At 34.1% G+C, this 22,988-nt stretch overlaps 1 protein-coding gene across 25 annotated transcripts; it reads right to left on the reverse strand.

The window, feature by feature from the left end:
* Nucleotides 1–423: 423 nt before the first annotated feature.
* LOC136201469 (protein ABA DEFICIENT 4, chloroplastic-like) lies at nt 424–18,659 on the reverse strand. Of its 25 annotated transcripts, none has more exons than XR_010673887.1 (10): nt 17,396–18,657; nt 17,120–17,300; nt 16,942–17,042; nt 16,638–16,766; nt 16,463–16,551; nt 15,877–15,996; nt 15,630–15,781; nt 14,639–14,687; nt 7,064–7,112; nt 6,417–6,450 (listed from the first exon to the last, which is right to left on the reverse strand). XR_010673887.1 is itself a non-coding variant. In XM_065992153.1 (9 exons), the coding sequence occupies exons 2-9, from the start codon at nt 17,447–17,449 to the stop codon at nt 6,345–6,347; spliced, it is 756 nt and encodes a 251-aa protein (XP_065848225.1). In that variant the 5' UTR covers nt 17,450–17,838; nt 18,416–18,659; the 3' UTR covers nt 3,415–6,344. The 25 variants fall into 25 exon arrangements, 16 of the variants coding, with proteins under 16 accessions (XP_065848235.1, XP_065848230.1, XP_065848268.1 ...); XR_010673884.1 differs by having other exon boundaries at nt 16,457–16,551; XM_065992153.1 differs by lacking the exons at nt 15,630–15,781; nt 15,877–15,996 and having other exon boundaries at nt 3,415–6,450; nt 7,064–7,108; nt 14,639–14,683; ... (1 more) ...; nt 17,396–17,838; nt 18,416–18,659.
* Nucleotides 18,660–22,988: the final 4,329 nt, after the last annotated feature.

Below are 22,988 nucleotides of genomic sequence, written 5' to 3' on the forward strand. Positions count from 1 at the left end.
TTTAAGGAAAAATTACAAAATTGGGTGAAATAGGAGACTCATTTACATATTTAGCCCATTTACACAACCCATTACCTATCTAGACTATTTTTTGTAACTTTTCCAAAATACCCTTAATATATATATAACACTTAGAAATTTTTTAGTCTTTCTTCTTTCTCCCTTCCATCTCACTTCGCATATTTCACAATATGCGAAGTATGCGAAGACAATATTTGGTTCAGAGCATGATTTCAATTCGCATATTTCGCAATATGTGAAGCATGCGAAGACAATATTAATTCGTAGAATAACTTTCATTTTCACAGATTTCGAAATATGCGAAGTAAAAGACGTGTTTTTAAGCAGTATTATCTTCGCATACTTCGCATATTGCGATATATGCGAAGTGGTATATAACAAAAAAAAGTATCACAACAAGGGTACAACAATAATTCTAACATTAAAATCATAATATTATCAAAATTTACAACAAGATTGCAATAATAACAACATTAAAATTATAATATTATCTAAATTTACAACAAGATTGCAATAATAATTCAAAACCTAAACCCTAAATCCTAAAAGCGAAGAAAAATCGGCGGAATAAGCGTCCTTTTGAGATGATAAATGGAATCCAAAATTTGTGGTGATTTTTCTTTTCTTTTCAGAAAAGAATCCAAGAAAAATCGGCAAGTTCCCACCCCACCTCCCCTGCATCCTAGTACACCGCCTTCTTGAAAGGGATGTTATTTATTCAACTACCTTCACAAAAATTAAGTCGTGTTAGCAAGAAGAAGGATGATTTGGCTTCACGAAAGAAGATTCTACGAAGTCTGCGAAGAGAAATGTGCAAGAAAGATGACGATTTTACTTCGCGAAGGAAGATTCTGCGAAGTCTGCAAAGAGAAATGTAACAAAAAAATGACGATTTTACTTCGCGGAACCAGATTACGCGAAGTGTGTGAAGGTAAAAATCATGAACATTTCCTCGCAGACCTTCGCAAAAATCATCTCGCGAAGTGATTTTCTGAAAAAAAAAACAAAGAGAAAACAGTAGGTAGTTACATTTTTCCCGCCTTTATCATTAAATCATCAATAACCATATGATACACACAGAAAAACAATCAAAATAACGTTGAATAACGATGTCTTCGATCCGCACAAGAAGAAAGAAACCAAGAGATGAGAAGAAACAGGAAGATGAAGAACCATGACTTAATTTTCTAGAAATAGGAATATTAGAAATCAAGAGAAAAAGAGAGGAAGAAGAGAAAGACATGGTGATGAAGAAATTGGTGGAGATTTCGCAATATAAAGGAAAAGATGAAGATCAAAGATCTGGGAAGGGGAAGGGGAAGGGGAAGAGAAAGATGAAATGTCGGGGTATTTTGGGAAAGTCATACAAAAATAGTCTAGATATGTAGTAGGTTGGGTAAATAGGCTAAATATGTAAATGAGCCCATTCGGCCTAATTTGTAATTTTCCCTTATTTTAAAGTGATTATTAATTTATCGAATATTAATTTATGAATGTTTTATTATATATATATATATATATATATATATATAGGAGGAATCAAGTGAGAACCTCCTCTTAGGTGATGATACTTCCTTATGGTGAGAACACTCAAAACTACATCGTTTTGAGTATAAAAATCAATAAAAAAACATTAAATGCTACTAGTGGGAGTCAAACCTAGGCACTCCTATCTATACTCCACTCTACTTACCACTAAAACAATTACTTCTCTTGTGCATTATGTCACGCGCGCTGCTTAATATACCATTGTGCTAGTAGTTTCTATTGTTTAATATTTGACGCATGCACTTATTAATATCGATTAAATATGCATAATAAGGAATTATTAATAGAAAAAAAAGAAATATGCGTAATAATGAATTATTAATAGAAAAAAATGCAAGAACATGCTCCAATTTCTTATTTATTTAATTCCTTTATATTTTTGTAATTTATGTTATATAAGAAAATATATTTTTTTAAACATACGTTAGAACATATATTTTAACTTTTAAAATACGAACTATGAAGTTTAGAACGTACGACATATTTTTTAAAACATACGTTATGTTTTTTTAGAGCATGTGTTATGTTTTTTCGAACATGAGTTATAAATTATATTATAGAACAAATGAAAAAACGATCCAAATATCTACTGATTTTTTAGAATATTATACTTAATTTTTGGATCACAAACTATAAACTTTAGAACATACGTTATGTTTTTTTGAACATGTGTTACGTTTTTTCGAACATGAGTTATAAATTATATTATAGAACAAACACGAACTATGAAGTTTAGAACGTACGGCATATTTTTTAGAACATATGTTATGTTTTTTAGAACATGTGTTATGTTTTTTTCGAACATGAGTTATACATTATATTATAGAACAAATGAAAAAACGATCCAGATATCTACTGCTTTTTTTAGAACATTATACTTAATTTTTGGAACACAAACTATAAACTTTAAAAAATACGTTATGATCGAGATATTTACTGATTTTTTAAAACATTATACTTAATTTTTAGCACACAAATTATAAAGTTTAGAACATATGTAACATTATTTAGAACATCATCCTTAACATTTTAAAACATAAATTACAAAAAAAAATATAGAGGAATTAAATAAATAAGAAATTGGAGCATGTTTTTGGATTTTTTGTTCTATTAATAATTCATTATTATGTACATTTCTTTTTTTTTTCTATTAATAATTTAATTATTATGCACATTTAATCGATATTAATAAGTGCATGTGTCAAATATTAAACAATAGAAGCTACATGGACAATGATATATTAAGCAGCGCGCTCCATAATAGATAAGAAAAACAATTGTCACAGTAGTAAGTAGCATGGAGTATAAGTGAAGTGGTTAGGGAGCTAATCCCACCAGCAACATTCCATTTTTATTGATTTTTTATACTCAAAACGACGTAGTTTTGAGTGTTCTCACCTAAAAAAGGGTTCTCACAAGAGTCATCTCTTATATTGACAACTTGATCTAATTTTATACAAACTAATAGACTTTCCATACAAAGTTAAAATTTATGTTTGCATAGTGGATTGAAATTCCAGGTGATTAAAGTCAACTAAATGTCATTTGTATCCCTATATTTTTCGGTTATGGAACATAATCTCCAAATCTAAATGTTCAAAACCCTCATCCAAATCTCTTAATCCGAAAAATCTAAGAATGCCAAAATGTCAATTTCACTCCATGTTTTTTCATTTCGATTCCTTTCATGTAATAGCAGACGAGAAGGAAGAAACTGGCCAGGACAGAAACTAGAAAGATAAAGAAAAGGTGAAATTTGATTCTCATGGGATATAAAGCTTGATTTGGTGCCGCGAGAGCTGAAAAAGTTTCTTGTGCTTCTTCATTGCTTTGAAGGCTGCAAGAAATTAGTGAGAAAGGGAAATTGAAGAAATTAAGATTAGAGCTGCATTTGTTTTGGTTTAGTGATGAATTCATGTGTTTGATTCAACGATTAATTCTAAAAAGACATATGGTTACACTGATTTGCAAATGAAGGACTGTGAGTTTTCTGTTGTCAAAACAAGGACTATGTTTGTCAATATTTTGAGGACTTTTGGATTGATATTTCCAATTTAGCCGTTAACAATCTTGAAATGAAAATTTTCAAGAATTTGATGATATTCTAAGCAACTTTAATTCTTCAATTTTTTAGTTTTGATGTCATTTAGGTATTGTTTGATAAGAGAAAAAATTAATGTTTAGAGAGATAAAGTTCCAAAAATGATATATTTTGAAAAATATAAAATTTTGTTCCAGGTAAATGTGATACTAGACGAGTTTAATTTTTAAAAAATTTCAATAAATTGACAGTATCAATCTAAAAGTTCTCGATCAAAATCGGAAAACCTAGTTTTGACAACGAAAAAACTATAATCATTTTTATCTGCAAATCAGTGTAACTAGAATTTGTTTTTTTTTTTTTTAATTAACTTTGAAAGAGAAGAAACCGGTAATGCTAGGCAATGTCAAGTTCAAGTAAAGAGTGGAGGCTCCTCTGTCCAGGTGAGGGTTTTGAACATTTAAATTTAGAGAGAATATACGTTTAATCAAGGCAAAAAGCATATTTAAGCCCCTGAACTTTACCTGTTTTAAGGATCAAGCCCCTGATCAATTATTTTTCCACATTGAACCTCTGATCATTGATTTTGTTATGGATTTGGCCCTTATTTAACTTTTCTGTCGAGTTTGGACTGCATACATCGTTAGAGCGATTCGGCTTGTTGACATGGACAAATAAAAAAAAGATTTCTTTGACTAGGAGAGATAAAAAATCAAAAATTAAAACGAAATTATAGAAATTAATTTTTAGTATATTCTTCCAAACTCGATTTTCTTCTCTCTCATTTTGTGATTTTCAACATTAGAATTGCCAAATCGATCTTCTCATCTCCTAAACTCGACAAAAAATTAAATAAGGGCCAAATCCATAACAAAATCAATGATCAGGGGTTCAATGTGGAAACATAATTGATCAGAGGCTTGATCCTTAAAACAGGTAAAGTTCAAGGGCTTAAATATGCTTTTTTTTTTTTGCCTTTAATCAACTATAATTTCATGAGCTGGCAACATGCAAACTATATGCAAATGCAAATTTTAACTTTGTACGAAAAGATGTTAGCTTGTTCTAAGTTTTTTTTTTAAAAGAGCTTGAAGTTATCAATAATTAGGACCTCAACTGTATTATTTTCAATGTTAAATGTATTTATTTTCAATGTTAAATGTATTATATGATTAGAAATATTTTTACGCATTATCTCATAAAATTAACTTGGTGGTAAAATATCCCTTCAAAAAAAAAAGGTGGTAAAATATACATACATACTTGCTTTTTATTAATTCAAGTTATCAAGATTTATAGAAAATAAAAAAAGAAATCAAGTTATAAATCACAATTATATTATTTTCAATGTTAAATGTATTGTACCTTAGAAGTATTTTTACAGATTATCCCATAAAATTAACTTAGTGGTAAAATATCCCTTCAAATTAAAAAAGAAATTAATGGTAAAATATACATACTTGCTTTTTATAGACCAAGGTTAGAATCTCACTCTTGGTATATGGATTTTTTTTTAAAAAGTAATTATGGGTATTAAACTGAACCAAATCATTCTATCAAAACTTATTCAAACGGATTGTGGTTAACACGATTGGTTCGAATGGTTCAATATGGTAACCAAAGTCTGAATCCCACTCTTCGCATATGGATTATTTTTAAAAAGTAAATATAAATATCAAAACGAACCAAACCTCTCAACTAGAACCAATTCTAATGGGTTGCGATTAACCCAATCGATTCAAGCAATTCAACCTGGTTTGATAGGACAACGTTCGAATGTCATTCTCGTCATATGGATTATTTTTAAAAAGTAAATATGGGTATCAAACCAAACCAAACCACACAATCGGAACTGATACAATACAAATTGCGGCTAACCCGACCGATTCATGCGATTCATTCCGGTTTAATTGGACCAGGGTCTGAATCTCACTCTTCGCATATGGATTATTTTTAAAAAGTAAATATGGGTATCAAACTGTTCAATCAGAACCAGTTCAAACAAAGTTGTGATTCACTCAATCTAGTTTGTTAGGACCAAGATTCAAATCTCACTCTTAGCTCATGGATTATTTTTTAGAAGTAAATTTAGATATCAAACCAAACCAAACCAAACCATTCAGTCGAAACCAATTCAAACGGATTGCAGTTAATTCAGTCAATTCAAGCAGTTCAGTCCGATTTGATAGGACCAAGATTTGAATCTCACTCTTCGCATATGGATTATTTTTTTTAAAAGTAAATATGGATATCAAACCAAACCAAACCGCTAAACATAAACCAGTTCAAACAAGTTACAGTTCACCCGACCGGTTCAAGCGATTCAGTCCAGTCCGATAAAACCAAGATTCGAATCTCACTATTAGCGCATGGATTATTTTTTTAAAAGTAAATATGGATATCAAATAGAACCAAACCATTCAATCAGAACCGGATCAAATAGATTACAACTAATCTGGCCAATTAAAGTAGTTCGGTCCGATTTGATAGAACCAAGGTCTAAATCTCACTCTTCACATATGGTTTATTTTTTTTAAAAGTAAATATAGATATCAAACCGAACCAAACCGCTCAAGGGAGTTGTGGTTCACACGTCCAGTTAAAGCAATTCAATCCGATTTGATAGGACCAAGGTTCAAATCTCACTATTGACATATGAATTGTTTTCTTAAAAGTAAATGAGTATCAAATCGAACCAAACTGTTCAACCAGAACCGATTCAAACGAGTTACGGTTACGATTTAGTCCAATTTGATAGGCACATAAAAAATCCGCATGAACCGGACAAGATACATGGTCGGTTTGCGGTCGAACTGCCTGGTCCAGTCTTCAAAGTTGGTCTGAATAATACGCGCAAAACAAAAGTTGAAACTTTAACAAAACTAAAAAATAATCAAATGAATGATTGACATCCTTAATAACATAAACCTATCTCATTACAGCAACTAATCACTCCAGCTAAAAGACGAACTGATGAATAATGAATAAGTTAACTAATTGAAAAATGTTTGCAGTTTTTTTTTTTAAATTAGTCCTTTTGAACAAGATTGACCAAATATTATAGTGAATGATAGTGCTATCCTTTTCACAATATTATCATTGTCGAGTTGGTGACAGCTTTAACTTATCAATAGTATAACAAATAATAAAAAGCATTCCTTGCAAATAGACACCAAACAGTATCCAATTGGGTTCATAAACTGGATAAAGAAGCGAGTTGATTACATGCCATGTCTAGTACTTCCAGCACTTATTTGTTAGTGCTTTGGTGATTAAATGAGTAACAATTCCAATGGGGCAAAACAGCAAGCAAAATGAGACTGAATGCCTTGTCTCTATTGAAGGAAAATAGGCTAACGTTTGGCAGCGGAAATATAAATTTTTTAACATTATTTCCATTAACCCAAGATCCGTTAATCGTTATTTCATATAAAGTGGGATAGAAAGAAATACCTTTTAGAAGTTCTATCTACCATTGCAAACGAAGTGCCCACAACTCTTACTTCGAGTTCCCAAGCACAAAACAAACAATTGAAGGTCAAGTTAGAATTCAACCGTATATAACAACCAAAATAGATTGTCTCTAATTAATCAACACAAGATCAAGGATAAAGAGAAAAGAGATGTAATCAATTGAACGGAAGGAAACGGTGGATAATCTCGTCCTTATGGTGTGGGTCGAAATTCTCTCTCCCGATTTAGTATGTGTATTTCGAAAATTGCACATAGGGGGTATATATATATACTCTTGTATCTAAACCCTAGTTAGATAGAATTAGGTTACTGAATAAGAATTTAATGCGGAATATAATTCTTATTTATTATCTATAATTATATCTTAAATATAAAGATAATAATAGTAACCTTATAGGATAATAATAGGAGCAATTTAATCTAATTAAAACTCCTAACTTATTTATCCTTTAATTAATTTAATTCACAATCATAATCTAATTAGGATTGTTAAAATCAAATTAAATTATTCATGTATTTTCATACATGAAAATCGCCCCCCTATATACTGGGCCTTAGTGGACTCAGTTGGGCTTCCATCAATTAATTAACATCCGTTTCTCTTTTGGGTTCCAAGTCTTATGTGTGACCCATTAGGTTCTTATTGCTTCTAGCCGTATGCAACTATTAAATTAATTTTCACAGAATTATATTTAATCTTTGCATAACGGAATGAGTACGCAAAATGTGATTAGCAAATCCGAAACATTCCCCCAAAGCTATAAGAAGACAGGTTGATTCTGTCGTTAACCTTTTTGTATTAGTTACAGTATAATTCGATCCTTTATCAACTATATCCTTGAACTGAATCTTATGACTATGGATAATGTCAAGTCACATATAGCGAGACGTTCGTTTTACTTGTACAGTCCGAGTCAACTCCAATTAGATAGGTTAAGTGAAATCTGTATTTCAAGTCTTAAGCTATCACCTTGCAAGGATTTAGAGTCAAGTCTTCCACAAGCGATCCATGGACGTATATCCCATTTATCGGGAGTGATAAATGCTCAATCCAATGTATAACTATCCTGCAATTACTTCCTGTGATACCCAACGTCTGCCGTTCACACCCCAGAGTCATCTCTGTTATGGATCGTGTTACAACAGGATCAAAGCGTCACATTCTGTAATCCAGAATTACTAATTAACATTCCTTTGAGTCTGAGGATTACTTATACCTATTAATACCAATGAGATGAACAGGTGACAAGGATGAATCTACCCATCCTGTTATCTCAAGTCGGGTCCCCAATCCTAATGAACTCCTTTTCATTGGATCCACGTAACTGTCCAGATATCTGTATATATGAAGCTTGTGAGATCAGCTTTCTGTCTCGACAGAAGACATTGTTACATGCAAGTCTCAGCAGTGATATGTCAATCCTAAACATATTACTTGACTTGGGGTGGTTTTAAGTTTATTAGTTTATTATAAAGTTTCGTCTCACTTCATGCTTGTATGAACACTTTATAATCACTTTAAACACACTTATGGATTTCCTTTTATTAGACTTTATTTAGTTCTTAAAAGGGATTGCCTTTATATAGTTATGAAACCATATCTCATTAAAACAAATAATATAAAGAACACTTCATTTACATTAAGTTTGTATCCTAGAACAATTGTCTATAGCCAATTGTTTCTACAACTTATCCCAGTAGAAGTTATATGAGGATCATGTACTTTCTGGATTAAGGGTTTGGCCAACGGATCTGCAACGTTGTCCTCAGTAGGTACTCTTTCTATTCTCACATCTCCTCTTGCCACAATTTCTCTTACAATGTGGTATCGCTTCAAGTAATGCTTGGATGCATTATGAGACCGTGGTTCCTTTGCTTGCGCAATGGCTCCATTGTTATCACAGTACAGTGTAATGGGATTTACAATGTCAGGCACCACACCAAGTTCAGTAATGAACTTCTTAATCCAAACCGCTTCCTTTGCTGCTTCCACAGCAACGATATACTCTGACTCGGTCGTAGAGAAAGCTACGCTTCCTTGCTTGGAACTCTTCCAGCTGACCGCGCCCCCATTCAAGATAAACAGGTATCCTGATTGGGATTTAAAATCGTTCTCATTTGTGAGATGACTAGCATCTGAAAATCCTTCTATTTTCAGATCCCCCGTACACTAGGAACATGTCTTTAGTCCTTCTCAAGTACTTAAGAATGTTCTTGACAACATTCCAGTGCTCGTCTCCCGGATTACCTTGGTAACGACTCGTTATACTTAACGCGAACGCTACGTCAGGTCTAGTGCAAAGCATAGCATACATAATCGAACCGATTGCGCTGGCGTACGGGACTACAGCCATGCGCTTCTTATCATCTTCGGTTTTAGGACATTGATGATTATTTAACTTTACTCCATGTATCATGGGTAAGTTACCTCGTTTCGAAGCATGCTAAACCGCTTTAGCACCTTTTCGATGTATGTAGCCTGTGAAAGACCAAGGAGTCTTCTTGATTTATCTCTGTAGATCTTTATACCAAGTATATAAGCTGCTTCACCAAGGTCTTTCATGGAGAAGTTACCAGATAACCATACTTTTACCGACTGTGGTAGAGCTATGTCATTTCCCATTAATAATATATCGTCCACATATAATATCAGAAATGCTACTGAGCTCCCACTTGCTTTCTTGTAAATGCAAGCTTCTTCGCAATTTTGTTCGAAACCAAATTGTTTTATGGTTTCGTCAAAACGCTTGTTCCAGCTTCTTGATGCTTGCTTGAGTCCATAAATGGATCTCTGAAGTTTGCAAACCTTGTTTGCATCCTTTGATGTGAAACATTCAGGTTGCATCATATATACATCCTCAAGCAGGTTTCCGTTTAGGAAAGCTGTTTTCACATCCATTTGCCAAATCTCGTAATCGTAGTGAGCGGCAATAGCGAGCATTATTCTGATTGATTTAGACATAGCCACAGGAGAGAAAGTTTCGTCATAATCAATTCCTTGTTTCTGATGATATCCTTTCGCTACTAGCCTAGCTTTGTAGGTGCTAACCTTTCCATCCATGTCAGTCTTCTTTTTGAAGATCCACCTGCACCCAATAGGTTTTATCCCTTCGGGTGGATCAACCAAAGTCCACACTTGGTTGGTGTACATGGAATCCATCTCAGAATCCATGGCTTCGAGCCATGCTTTAGAATCTGGACTGTTAAGAGCCTCTTCGTAGTTTTCGGGTTCGTCGTCTAACACGGGAACCTCATCATCATCTCCCACTAGAAAACCATATCTAATTGGGAGTTCACGAACTCTTTGCGATCTACGAATGGGTGGCACTTGAGTCTCATCTAATGGGACTGCTTCGGGTTCCTCAACCGCCTCTGTTGTTTCAGTCGGTGTTTCTTGTTCTTGAACTTCATCAAGTTCAATCATGTTTCCCTTTTCTGTTTCTTCGAGAAACTCTTTCTCCAAGAAGGTTGCGTGCTTGGATACTATTACTTTCTGATCATCTGGATGATAGAAGTAATACCCCACAGTTTCCTTAGGGTATCCAATGAAGAAACACTTATCAGATTTAGAATCTAGTTTGTCTGACGCTATGCGTTTGACAAATGCTAAACAACCCCATACTCTCATGAATGAGAATGTGGGTTTCCTACCAACGAACAATTCATATGGTGTGGAACTAGAGGATTTAGTTGGTACTCGATTTAGGGTAAAGAGGGCAGTTTCTAGGGCATAGCCCCAGAATGGAAGTAATGCTATGCTCATCATGGATCGTACCATATCTAGTAAGGTACGGTTCCTCCTCTCGGATACACCATTGTGTTGTGGTGTATAGGGAGGTGTCCATTGTGAGCATATCCCACATTCAGTTAGATAATTCAGAAAATCATCTGAAAGATATTCGCCACCTCGATCGGATCAAAGTATCTTTATTTTCTTTCCTAATTGATTTTCTACTTCATTCTTGAAGCATTTGAATTTCTCAAAAGCTTCGGACTTGTGCTTCATCAAGTAGATATAACCATATCGGGTATGGTCGTCTATGAAGCTTATGAAGTATCTGAATCCTCCTCTTGCTTGGACTGACATAGGACCGCATACATCGGAATGTATTAATCCTAGAGTTTCTGATACACGCTCACCTTTATTGCTAAAGGGTGTCTTTGTCATTTTACCTTTTAAACATGCTTCACATGTTTCCAATGATTCAGGATCAATTGAATTTATAAGCCCATCTTGATGAAGCTTAAGCATGCGTCTTTTGTTTATATGGCCTAAACGACAATGCCACAAGTAAGCTGAATTATCTAGTTTATGTCTTTTGGTATCAATTGCGAAAACAGAAATTTTGTCATCTAGCACATAAATCCCATTTTGTGATATTCCTGAAAAATAGAAAATCACATCTCTATAAAAATCGCAATGTTTGTCTTTTATTGAAATATGAAAACCGTCGTCAACAAGACGACTAATAGAAATAATGTTACGAGACATTTCTGGAACATACAAACAGTTCCCTAATTCTATTACAAGCCCAGAGGGCAAACTTAAAGCATAATCTCCAATGGCGAGGGCGGCAACTCTTGCTCCATTTCCTACTCGCAAGTTAATGCTTCCTTTCTTCAATTCCCTAGTCCGATTTAGTTCCTGCATATTTGTACAAATATGAGATCCACATCCGGTATCAAGTACCCAAGATTCAGACTGTGAAACTGTATTTATTTCAATATAAAACATACCAGATGTTGAAGCACCGCTCTTTCCCTTCTTGAGGGAGGCTAGGTACTCCTTGCAGTTCCTTCTCTAATGCCCGTCTTTACCACAGAAGTGGCACTCTCCTTTGGGCTTCTTCACTTCCTTTCCCTTAGCTCTAGTGGGCATGGCTCCCTTGCCTTTCTTGGGATATTTAAGATTGGGAAAATTCCCCTTCCCCTTCTTTGATCCCTCTATGACAAAAGCCGGTATTGCCTTGTCTTTCTTCATATTGGGCTCAACTGACTTGAGCATATTTGCAGGCTCTTCAAGAGAGGTTTGCAAGTCATTCATCTGGTAGTTCATGATGAACTGTGAATAACTCTCTGGAAGGGATTGAAGAATTAAGTCTATGCTTAGTTCGTTATCCATCGCGAATCTAATACTAGAAAGTTTGGTAATATAGCCAATCATCTTGACACAATGTGTCATCATAGATGTGCCCTCTTGCATCCTGCAACGATATAGCAACTTGGATATCTCGTAGCGTTCGCACCTAGTCTGTTTCCCAAACAGCTCCTTTAGGTGCATGATGATGGAATAGGCATCCATTTCCTCATGTTGCCTTTGCAATTCCGGTGTCATCGATGCAAGTATGATACATCCCGCATGATCGTCATCAGCTTTGTGCTTCTGGTAAGCATCAATTTCTTCGATGGGAGCATCATCAGCTGGGACAGGGTGTATCGTTGTATCAAGTACATACCCTATCTTATCGAACTTCAAAACGATTTTGAGGTTACGAAACCAGTCGGTGAAGTTTGAACCGTTCAACTTGTTATCGGTAAGAATGTTTTGCAGATTGGTTTTAGTCATGATTTTAAGAGTGTTTTAATATAACCTAAGAGTGAGAAAGAGTAAACGTATGTTATTCATTTGCTTTAAAATACATCAATCTAAAATTATAGGCCTTTTGTTCATTTTAGATTGCTCCCACTATTTTGCCAAATTAATAGCCCTCCATATTAATTCGAAGAATTTCACAAATCCTTTAGTGAGTTAGGATCCTAACTCCTGAGATTTCGCCTTGAGTTTACTCAACAAGCTAGTCTCATTTGTTAGGTAGATTCATGTAATCAATCACATCTTTAATGTGATTCATAGGTTATTGGGTTACTAACCACATTAGTAACTAATATGCTATTCATATTAATCCCAACCATATTGCCCATTAGTTTATGACAACATGAGTTTGCTCATCCAATTATCATAATCTAATTTAAGTATTACCCCATATTCATGAAAAATGATTTTCGATAATTCAGGTGTTACCATAAGACCCCGAGCTTGAGTTTGCTCAACAACCCAAAGACCCCCGGTACTGCCGGCTGAATTATAATATTAGGGAGGGGCAACCGATTTAATAACTTGCTTATTTACTTAACTTTTAATTAGTGAGAGATTTTTATTTTAAGTCTCATAATCTAACTTAGTCTTGATTTGCTTTAGCATACATCAGACACATACATTGGCGTTATGGACATATCATCTAAATTATTCCGTCGAGCCAGAGACGGAATAAAAGACCAAACCTAGGGAAATACTAACTATTACATATTTCTCTTTAGGTCCTTCGTCTTCTCCATGGCGCCTTGAAATTACATATTAATTTCTATTCTACTAAAGAAAACTTCAATTAAATTGAAGGGAATTAGATGAGAGGAGAAATTACAATAGATAGTAGAAAGACATGACTCGCAGACCCTATTTCAAAAATACCAAAAGACTAAAAGAGGATCTAAATATGTCCATAACTCCAAACATGCATAGACTCAATTAAATAAATTTAATTGGTTGATTACATAAATACTTTATGTAATATTTAGGTTAATCACATTAACACATCAAATTAACTTTCATCCAATTTTACTTCTAACAGTTTTGTATCTTCTATATTAACCTTTTAGATTAATACAACTATACAAAACTTTAATTATGCATGTCCCAATTATTTTGATTTCAATTCATTTAATACTTTTGAGAATAATTCATTTAATACTTTTGATTTACAAATAGGTAAAACAAACTTTTAAATAAACTTTTCATTCGATAATCAAAACATAAAACTATTAATTTCTGAAACATATATATATATAAATATATATATATATATATATATATATACAAATATATTTAAAAACTGATTTTAAAATAAGTGGGTCTTGGGCCGGCCCTGAGGACGCGGCTGCTGCCGTATGGCAGCAGCCCTAATGCGTCTGGCATGCTGTTGCCTTGCGGAAGCAGAGGCCAGCCGCCGCGTGGTTGCTGCCGCGAGGCAGCAACCGTCCGACAGCAGCCGGGTTGCGCCGTGAGGCGCGACCCGAGCTGCTGTCCAATTTTTTTTTTTTAAATTATATATATATATATATATATCAGTTTTAAAACGATTTTCAGAAAATAAGAAAACCTATTATAGATTTTCCGTTTTATCTTTAGAATTAATAAAATTAACTTTTATCAATCTAACTATAAAACTAATAGATTTTGTTATAATGATTATCAACCGAAATAATTAGGAACATATGCATAAACTATTTTAATTAACAATTAATTAAAACTTATTTATCTTTAGAACTAATTAATCAAAACAGTTTTGTTAATTAACCTAACTATAAATATTTATTCAACCTGGTTGAAAAACTTCTAAATTTTCATATATGAAATAACGGATTTAACGCAGGCTCTGATACCACTGAAGGAAAATAGGCTAACGTTTGGCAGCGGAAATATAAATTTTAACCTATTTCCATTAACCCAAGATCCGTTAATCGTTATTTCATATAAAGTGGGATAGAAAGAAATACCTTTTAGAAGTTCTATCTACCGTTGCAAACGAAGTGCCCACAACTCTTACTTCGAGTTCCCAAGCACAAAACAAACAATTGAAGATCAAGTTAGAATTCAACCGTATATAACAACCAAAATAGATTGTCTCTAATTAATCAACACAAGATCAAGGATAAAGAGAAAGGAGATATAATCAATTGAACGGAAGGAAACGGTGGATAATCTCGTCCTTATGGTGTGGGTCGAAATTCTCTCTCCCGATTTAGTATGTGTATTTCGAAAATTGCACATAGGGGGAATATATATATTCTCTTGTATCTAAACCCTAGTTAGATAGAATTAGGTTACTGAATAAGAATTTAATTCGGAATATAATTCTTATTTATTATCTATAATTATATCTTAAATATAAAGATAATAATAGTAACCTTATAGGATAATAATAGGAGCAATTTAATCTAATTAAAACTCCTAACTTATTTATCCTTTAATTAATTTAATTCACAATCATAATCTAATTAGGATTGTTAAAATCAAATTAAATTATTCATGTATTTTCATACATGAAAATCGCCCCCCTATATACTGGGCCTTAGTGGACTCAATTGGGCTTCCATCAATTAATTAACATCCGTTTCTCTTTTGGGTTCCAAGTCTTATGTGTGACCCATTAGGTTCTTATTGCTTCTAGCCGTATGCAACTATTAAATTAATTTTCACAGAATTATATTTAATCTTTGCATAACGGAATGAGTATGCAAAATGTGATTAGCAAATCCGAAACATTCCCCCAGAGCTATAAGAAGACAGGTTGATTCTGTCGTTGAACTTTCCGTATTAGTTACAGTATAATTCGATCCTTTATCAACTATATCCTTGAACTGAATCTTGTGACTATGGATAATGTCAAGTCACATATAGCGAGACGTTCGTTTTACTTGTGCAGGCCGAGTCAACTCCAATTAGATAGGTTAAGTGAAATCTGTATTTCAAGTCTTAAGTTATCACCTTGCAAGGATTTAGAGTCAAGTCTTCCACAAGCGATCCATGGACGTATCTCCCATTTATCGGGAGTGATAAATGCTCAATCCAATGTATAACTATCCTGCAATTACTTCCTGTGATACCCAACGTCTGCCGTTCACACCCCAGAGTCATCTCTGTTATGGATCGTGTTACAACAAGATCAAAGCGTCACATTCCGTAATCCAGAATTACTAATTAACATTCCTTTGAGTCTGAGGATTACTTATACCTATTAATACCAATGAGATGAACAGGTGACAATGATGAATCTACCCATCATGTTATCTCAAGTCGGGTCCCCAATCCTAATGAACTCCTTTTCATTGGATCCACGTAACTGTCCAGATATCTGTATATATGAAGCTTGTGAGATCAGCTTTCTGTCTCGACAGAAGACATTGTTACATGCAAGTCTCAGCAGTGATATGTCAATCCTAAACATATTACTTGACTTGGGGTGGTTTTAAGTTTATTAGTTTATTATAAAGTTTCGTCTCGCTTTATGCTTGTATGAACACTTTATAATCACTTTAAACAAACTTATGTATTTCCTTTTATTAGACTTTATTTAGTTCTTAAAAGGGATTGCCTTTATATAGTTATGAAACCATATCTCATTAAAACAAATGATATAAAGAACACTTCATTTACATTAAGTTTGTATCCTAGAACAATTGTCTATAGGACACTAAACCCCAACATCTATTTCGTTTTCTAATCCATCTTTATAACTTGCCTGGATCAAAATAAACATGGATCTAAGTGTTATAACAGGTAGCCAAAAGAGAGAAGACGAAGGGAAACTGTACCTGTACCTAGCAGCAAAGAGATCAACGGCTAGCAAGTGAATCCATGCGGAGGCTAATGTCATTTCACTGGAAAACATCTTAGCTATACCAGGCAACTACATCAGCAATGTTGAATCAGAAATTTTTATAACCTTGTCAAAGTAAATAGATTACAAAACTGGCGAAAATATGTCTTAGCTACCTCTGGTAACAAGTATTTACTTGCAAACATAAGACGTATTGTGTCCGGTGTCCAGGAGAGGTATAATAGATACGCATAAAGAAGTCCAAGCACAACATATGGCATGCTACTTTCCATTGATTTTCTAGTCTGCACAATAGTCCGGACAGTCAAATAACTTAGTTAGGATATCATTACTAGTACTAGTACTAGTTATTTATTCAAAATAATCTCATACAAAGCCAATTTGATACTTGAAGTAGTTAAATTGACAAAATGAAATATCTCGTAGAGGTTCTGAATTCCAAATAAATACAATACATGCCAAATCAGATTTAGGAGCCACAACCATAAGGGTGTAAAATGGGAGAACAGCTGCAGTTCCCAAAGTGAATACAGAGCTTGCTATTTGGGGATTACTCAACCCTGTAGCGCAGAATAAGTACAGTAATATTGCAAAGACCCAAGAAAACTGAAAAGTTAGATCGAAAGAACGGAATTACATGATGCATATACTGGTTTTCGATAGGCAATAAATGTTGCAAGTTTTGGGCGAATGGTAAGTCTAGAACCTCCTAGAAAACTCCAGTTATCACCCTTTGCAACTGGTTCAGTTTTCAGAGAAAAACAGTCACCCTTGTCCACTGGACGCCTAGATCTTATAATCCGCTCGGAGCATTCAATCTGTGAGAAATTCCAAAAAGTAAAATCATATAAGAAATTCAATTTATCCAGACAAACTACAAATTCATTATAAAATAAGAGGAATAGGGCATTACCTTGATGGAGAAATGAGAATGGGAAAAGCAAGAGGAGAGGGCCATATCGAACATAAAATGGGCTCTTCATTCGGTTGAGTGAAGTAATTTAAAGTAAAACAAGTTGCCAAAAAGCGGTGAGAAAATGGGGGAAAACCAGTGGCGGAACCAGGACCCCGGATGACCCGGGGCTCAAATATATCAGCAAAAAAAATTCAAAACGTCAACAAAAAATTCGAAACATCAGTCATTATTGTCTATTTTTTATAACTGAATCCTACGTTTGTACAATGTTTGATAACGTTGCAGAATACGAATTTGTCCATTCTGAAAAGACCAATATGCTAATATGAAAGTAATGTTAATATAAAAAAGAAATTCACTAAATATAAGAAGGAAAAAGCCTATGTCCTAATACAAAACTTGAAGGTCCATTTTGTTTAGAGACCCTCATTTGGTCCATTCTGAAAAACAAATGGTAATTGCAGCATCAGCAACAACTCATCAAGCAGCAAAGGAAAAATCCCAATTCAATCAATCTAAAATTCATAATCCCCAATTCAATCTAAAATGCATTAGGCATCAAAAGCAAAAGCAAAAGAAAAATCCCAATTCAATCAACTCCAATTCAATCTAACATTCATAATCCCCAATTCAATCTAAAATTCATCAGGCATCAAAAGCAAAAGCAAAAGAAAAATCCCAATTCAATCAACTCCAATTCAATCTAACATTCATAATCCCCAATTCAATCTAAAATTCAGCAGGCAGCAAAAGCAAAAGCAAAAGAAAAATCCCAATTCAATCAACTCCAATTCAATCTAACATTCATAATCCCCAATTCAATCTAAAATTCAGCAGGCAGCAAAAGCAAAAGCAAAAGAAAAATCCCAATTCAATCAACTCCAATTCAATCTAACATTCATAATCCCCAATTCAATCTAAAATTCATCAAACAGCAAAAGCAAAAGCAAAGAAAAATCAAGCAGCAAAACGAAAATTAAAAATCAAGCAGCAAAAAAAGAAAACGAAAACTCTCACCTTGCGTTTCGCGTTAAACTAGCAGCGGCGACTGAACGGTGTCCGGCGATGGAGACTAGCAAGTAGCGACTGATATCGGTGGCCAGCCGACGGCGGAGACAGTGGCGGAACCTCCCTCTTGTGCGGATTCCCTTGCGTTTGCGTTGCGCCGGCTGTGTGCGAGAGGCTTGAGCGTGATGCTCGAGTCTCGGCCTAATTCAAGGATTTAAGGTGCTGTGTTTTATTTTGCAGTTTATTTTCATTAAAACCAAAACGACGTCGTTTTGATCATGAGCAAAACGACGTCGTTTTGATATAAACCCCCCCCGGCCGGTTGCCGGGGCTCGAGCCCACCCCAACCCCCCCGGGGAAAACTAAAGGAAATAGATAAAGAGAGTCTCCAAATGGCGCACTCAACTCAATGGAATGGAGTACTACTACTACTAGGACATTAATAATAACTAAAGAGAAGAAGAAGATGAATGTTATGAAGGAGGTCCGGTCCCACTTGCACAACATCGTTTGTTGTTTTGTTGCAATGGATTAGATTGAGTCATACATACATATTCAACAACTCACCGCTATTTATGAATCCCACATGGCCTGACGGCTCAGCATTGTCCAACGATATCCGCACCAATACAGTTTTTTTTTCAATGATTGAGTTTTTCTTTATAACTAAATGAAAACTTGCGCTATGAATGTGTATAATGTTTTTTTTAAAAAATAATATTCTTTAAACCGAACATGTAAAATAAAATATGGAAGGATAGTACCACATTCTACAAGTTCTCGCAATAAATGAAAAGACATAGTTAAAGTATGAGTCACTCTCATTCGCAGAACAGCTTATAAATCTAACAGAAATGTCATTAATACTAAAAATAAGACTTTTATAATCGTATATAATTAAACCATTAGAAAAACGAAAGTATGCTTGATGAATATGCTCGATGAATATGTTCCACCACTAACAGCGCATCTGATCCACATCATCCAAACCATTGAGTTTGATCCAGCTAAGAGCCTTTCGAATATCAATAGCTACACTTTCCCTAACCGAAAAGTTTCCAGCAATACGAGAACGGAAAATAATAAATGATTTGTAATTTTGAACAAGATCCATTAAAACGCCAACTGCTCGTGGGTTGTCCAGTCCACGACTATTTTAGGCTAATAGATTCATGATGATGGTGGGCCTGTCCACGACAGCTTTTTGGAGATACTCTAAGAGGGCGTAAATTTCATACATGTTGTACAATGTTTTTTCCATTTCACACGTTGGTGTATAACCTATATTTTGTCTCACTAATATGTATGAGCTTATAGGTGACCTACAACTTTGGTGTACAACAGGTAAAAATGACCGGTCAACACCTGGTCAACACACCACCTCATCATTTTTCATCCTATCCATTTAAAAAGTGGGACTCACTCCTTATGCAATTACTAAAATACTCTTATTCTTTATACAATTACTAGGGTAAATTTCATCAATGGTGTACAACTTTTTTCTCATTTCACACTTTGGTGTACAACCTTCAACTTGTTTCACTAATATGTACGAACTTATAGATAACCTCCCACTCTGGTGTATAGCATGTAAAAATGACCGATCAACGCGAAGTCAATGCGACATGTCAGCAATTTGACCAGTCAAAAAGTCAAAATTTGACCATTTAATATAAAATTACTACTTTACCATCTTCTTCCTCTCCCTTTCCCTTTCTCTATCTAACTCCTCTATTCTTCTACCATATTTCTCTCTCTATAAAAAATAGAGTTAATATTTGTCTACCAAACCGATTATACATTTAGCTATTAAAAAAAACTCGAATGATCGAAATCTTCTTTTCCTCTTTATACAATGAATTTTCTCTCTTCTTTTCTCTCTTCCTCTCCCCTCTCTGCAAATCATCGAGATCTTCTTTTCCTCTTTATTCTACAAATTGCAAATTAAAAAAACTCGAATAATTGCAAATTAAGAAGCAAAAAAGCGAACAACAAGTATCCAAACAAGTATTCAATTGAGAAAATAAATAACAATTGGATTCATTTAAGCATGAGGAATTGATTATACGCAAGATCATCTCCATTGAATCCACACTATTGATTTCATGGGATTGTATTTGTATCAACAGTGTTGAGTGTTGGTTCTCTACATTCGTTTCTTCAATCATTCCAACCATTTGAGAATTAAGAGATGTTGGAATGATTTATATGCAAACTATAGTTCTGCTCTCAAATGATTTATCATAATGAAAAACAATGCCAAAAAAACGTTATGATTGTAGCTAACCTTGTATAATTTGGATTTATAATTCTTCCATAGCTAATAGCTCAATGTATAATTGGTTTGGTAGACAAATATTAATTCTGTTTTTGATAGAGAGAGAAATAAGATAGAGAAAGGAGTTAGATAGAGAAAGGGAAAGGGGAAGGAAAAAGAAGAGGGTAAAGAAGTAATTTTATATTAGGTGGTCAAATTTTGACTTTTTCACCGGTCAAATTGCTGACATGACGCATTGACTTCGCGTTGACCGATCATTTTGATCTGCTATACACCAAATTGGGAGGTCACCTATAAATTCGTATATATTAGTGAGACAAATTGAAGGTTGTACACTAAAGGTGTAGAATGAGGCAAATATTGTATACCGCTGATGAAATTTACCCCAATTACTAAAATACCATTATCTCCTTTCTTGCCTCCTCTCTCTATCTTTCCCTTTCTCTCTATAATTTCTCTCTCTAACTCCTCTCTCTATCTAAAAAGTTTTCAGTCTCTTCCTTTAAAAAAAAACAATAATGAATTTCTAATTTCTTCGAAGGATTAAAGAAATTAGAAATTCCACCTTCTGCAAACTCGCTGACACTATGCCATTCACCAACAAGCTTCACAGTTACGTAAAATGCATCCCAAGTGCACCGCTCCGAATTTATCAATAAGAGAAGGTACATGTTTCTCTTCAATTAGTCTAAATGTGTTGAGATGGACTCTGATTGCACTATAAGGGGGTGTTTGGTTGGATGAAAATATGATATGGAATGGAAATGGAAATAAGCAATTCCCTTTCCCAATGTTTGGTTAACTAAAATGTCCTAGATAATACCCTTTCTATGGGAATCACCATTCCCCTTCCTATCTTGAGGAATCAAGTTTGATTCCACCACTTCCTTTCACGTTTCTCCCTCCCATGTTCTTTTTATCAATTTCTATATTTTTTTCACTATAACTGTCAATGAACAATTTGAAAAGTGATGTTAATGGGCTATTTCAATTAGCAAAATTGTTTTTTCCATAAAAACATATAAATACAATTTATGAATACAATGGTGGACATATAAATCCCAGAAATCGTAATACAATACACAAAATACATAATTATTTTAAATTATTTTAAATCTTCAATATTTATATTATAGTTATTATTATGAAACCTTATTATTATTATTATTATTATTATTATTAACTTAGGGGGCGTTTGGCTCGGGGTCTTTAAGAATGGGAAAGGGAATGAGAGGGTTTCATTCCCTTTGTTCTTGTTTGTTAAAAAAAAAATTCATTCCCTTTACCCATTTTAGATTATGGGATTACCCCACTTTAGGTTAAGCCATTACCCCAAGTCCTATAGGATTCCCTTTACCTAATTCTCTTTCCTAAACATATCCAAACACATAGGGGAATTAATGTTTATTCCTTTCCTTTCCTTTAGTTTCCCTTTCTTGATTCCTTTTGCTTTATCCATTAGGAACCAAACGCCCCCTTATATATTGATTTCGATTCCGGACATTTAGAGAACCAAACAGTTTCAGAATGAGTCTGATTCCGATTCCATATTAAACCAAACACAATAAATAAATTGTATTTCCGATTCCGATTCCACCACATTCCGATTCCGTTTTCGATTCCGATTCCGTAATCTGAGCCAAACGCCCCCTAAGTTTCTTTCATTATATTGTAAGGATTTCCAGAGATAGGGATTGGACACAATGGGGGAGAGGGAGTGGAGCAGAAGATTGGGAGGAATTGCAAATAGATGAAAAGGGGACAAAAGATATGTTTTTTTGGAACATCTGAAAGTAATGGAAAGCCTTTGATACCAAACTTGCCATTAGATTGAAATTAGAAATTTATTATTGTTTTTGGAAGGAAGAGATTGAAACTTTATATAGAGATAAATGAGTTAGAGAGAGGATTTAGGTATGATGAAAAATGTTAGGTGACGCGTTAACTAGACATTAAGAGATGATTTTTACCTATTGTACACTAAAGTGGAAGGACAGCTATATGGTCATACATGTTAGTGAGACAAAATAAATGTTGTACATCAAAGTGTAAAATGAGACAAACGTTGTACGACATGTAAGAATTTTTCTCCTATAAAAAGAGGCTATTGGAGTTACATTTTACTACAAACTCCTCAAAATCTAACTCACGAGTTTAATAAAAAAAAATATCTAGCAGATAGTCTTATAAATTAAATGTTCCTCTCCCTTGATAATTGCAGGTCAGAAACTTAACAAAGAAATTAAATAAATTAGACGTGTGATCCTAACAATAAATATCATTCACTTTCTTCTTTCTCCATGG

Source organism: Euphorbia lathyris, chromosome 1 (genome assembly GCF_963576675.1).
Source record: "Euphorbia lathyris chromosome 1, ddEupLath1.1, whole genome shotgun sequence".
Taxonomy (NCBI): Eukaryota; Viridiplantae; Streptophyta; class Magnoliopsida; order Malpighiales; family Euphorbiaceae; genus Euphorbia; species Euphorbia lathyris.

Bases quoted from the DNA above. Each gene is read 5' to 3' on its own strand.
- LOC136201469 (XM_065992153.1), bottom strand. From the start codon at position 17,449: ATGTTCGATATGGCCCTCTCCTCTTGCTTTTCCCATTCTCATTTCTCC. The intron at 17,043-17,119 runs GTAATTCCGTTC...TCTGCGCTACAG, and splicing joins AAAACCAGTATATGCATCAT to GGTTGAGTAATCCCCAAATA. The intron at 16,552-16,637 runs GTAGCTAAGACA...TTGCTGATGTAG, and splicing joins GTAAATACTTGTTACCAGAG to TTGCCTGGTATAGCTAAGAT.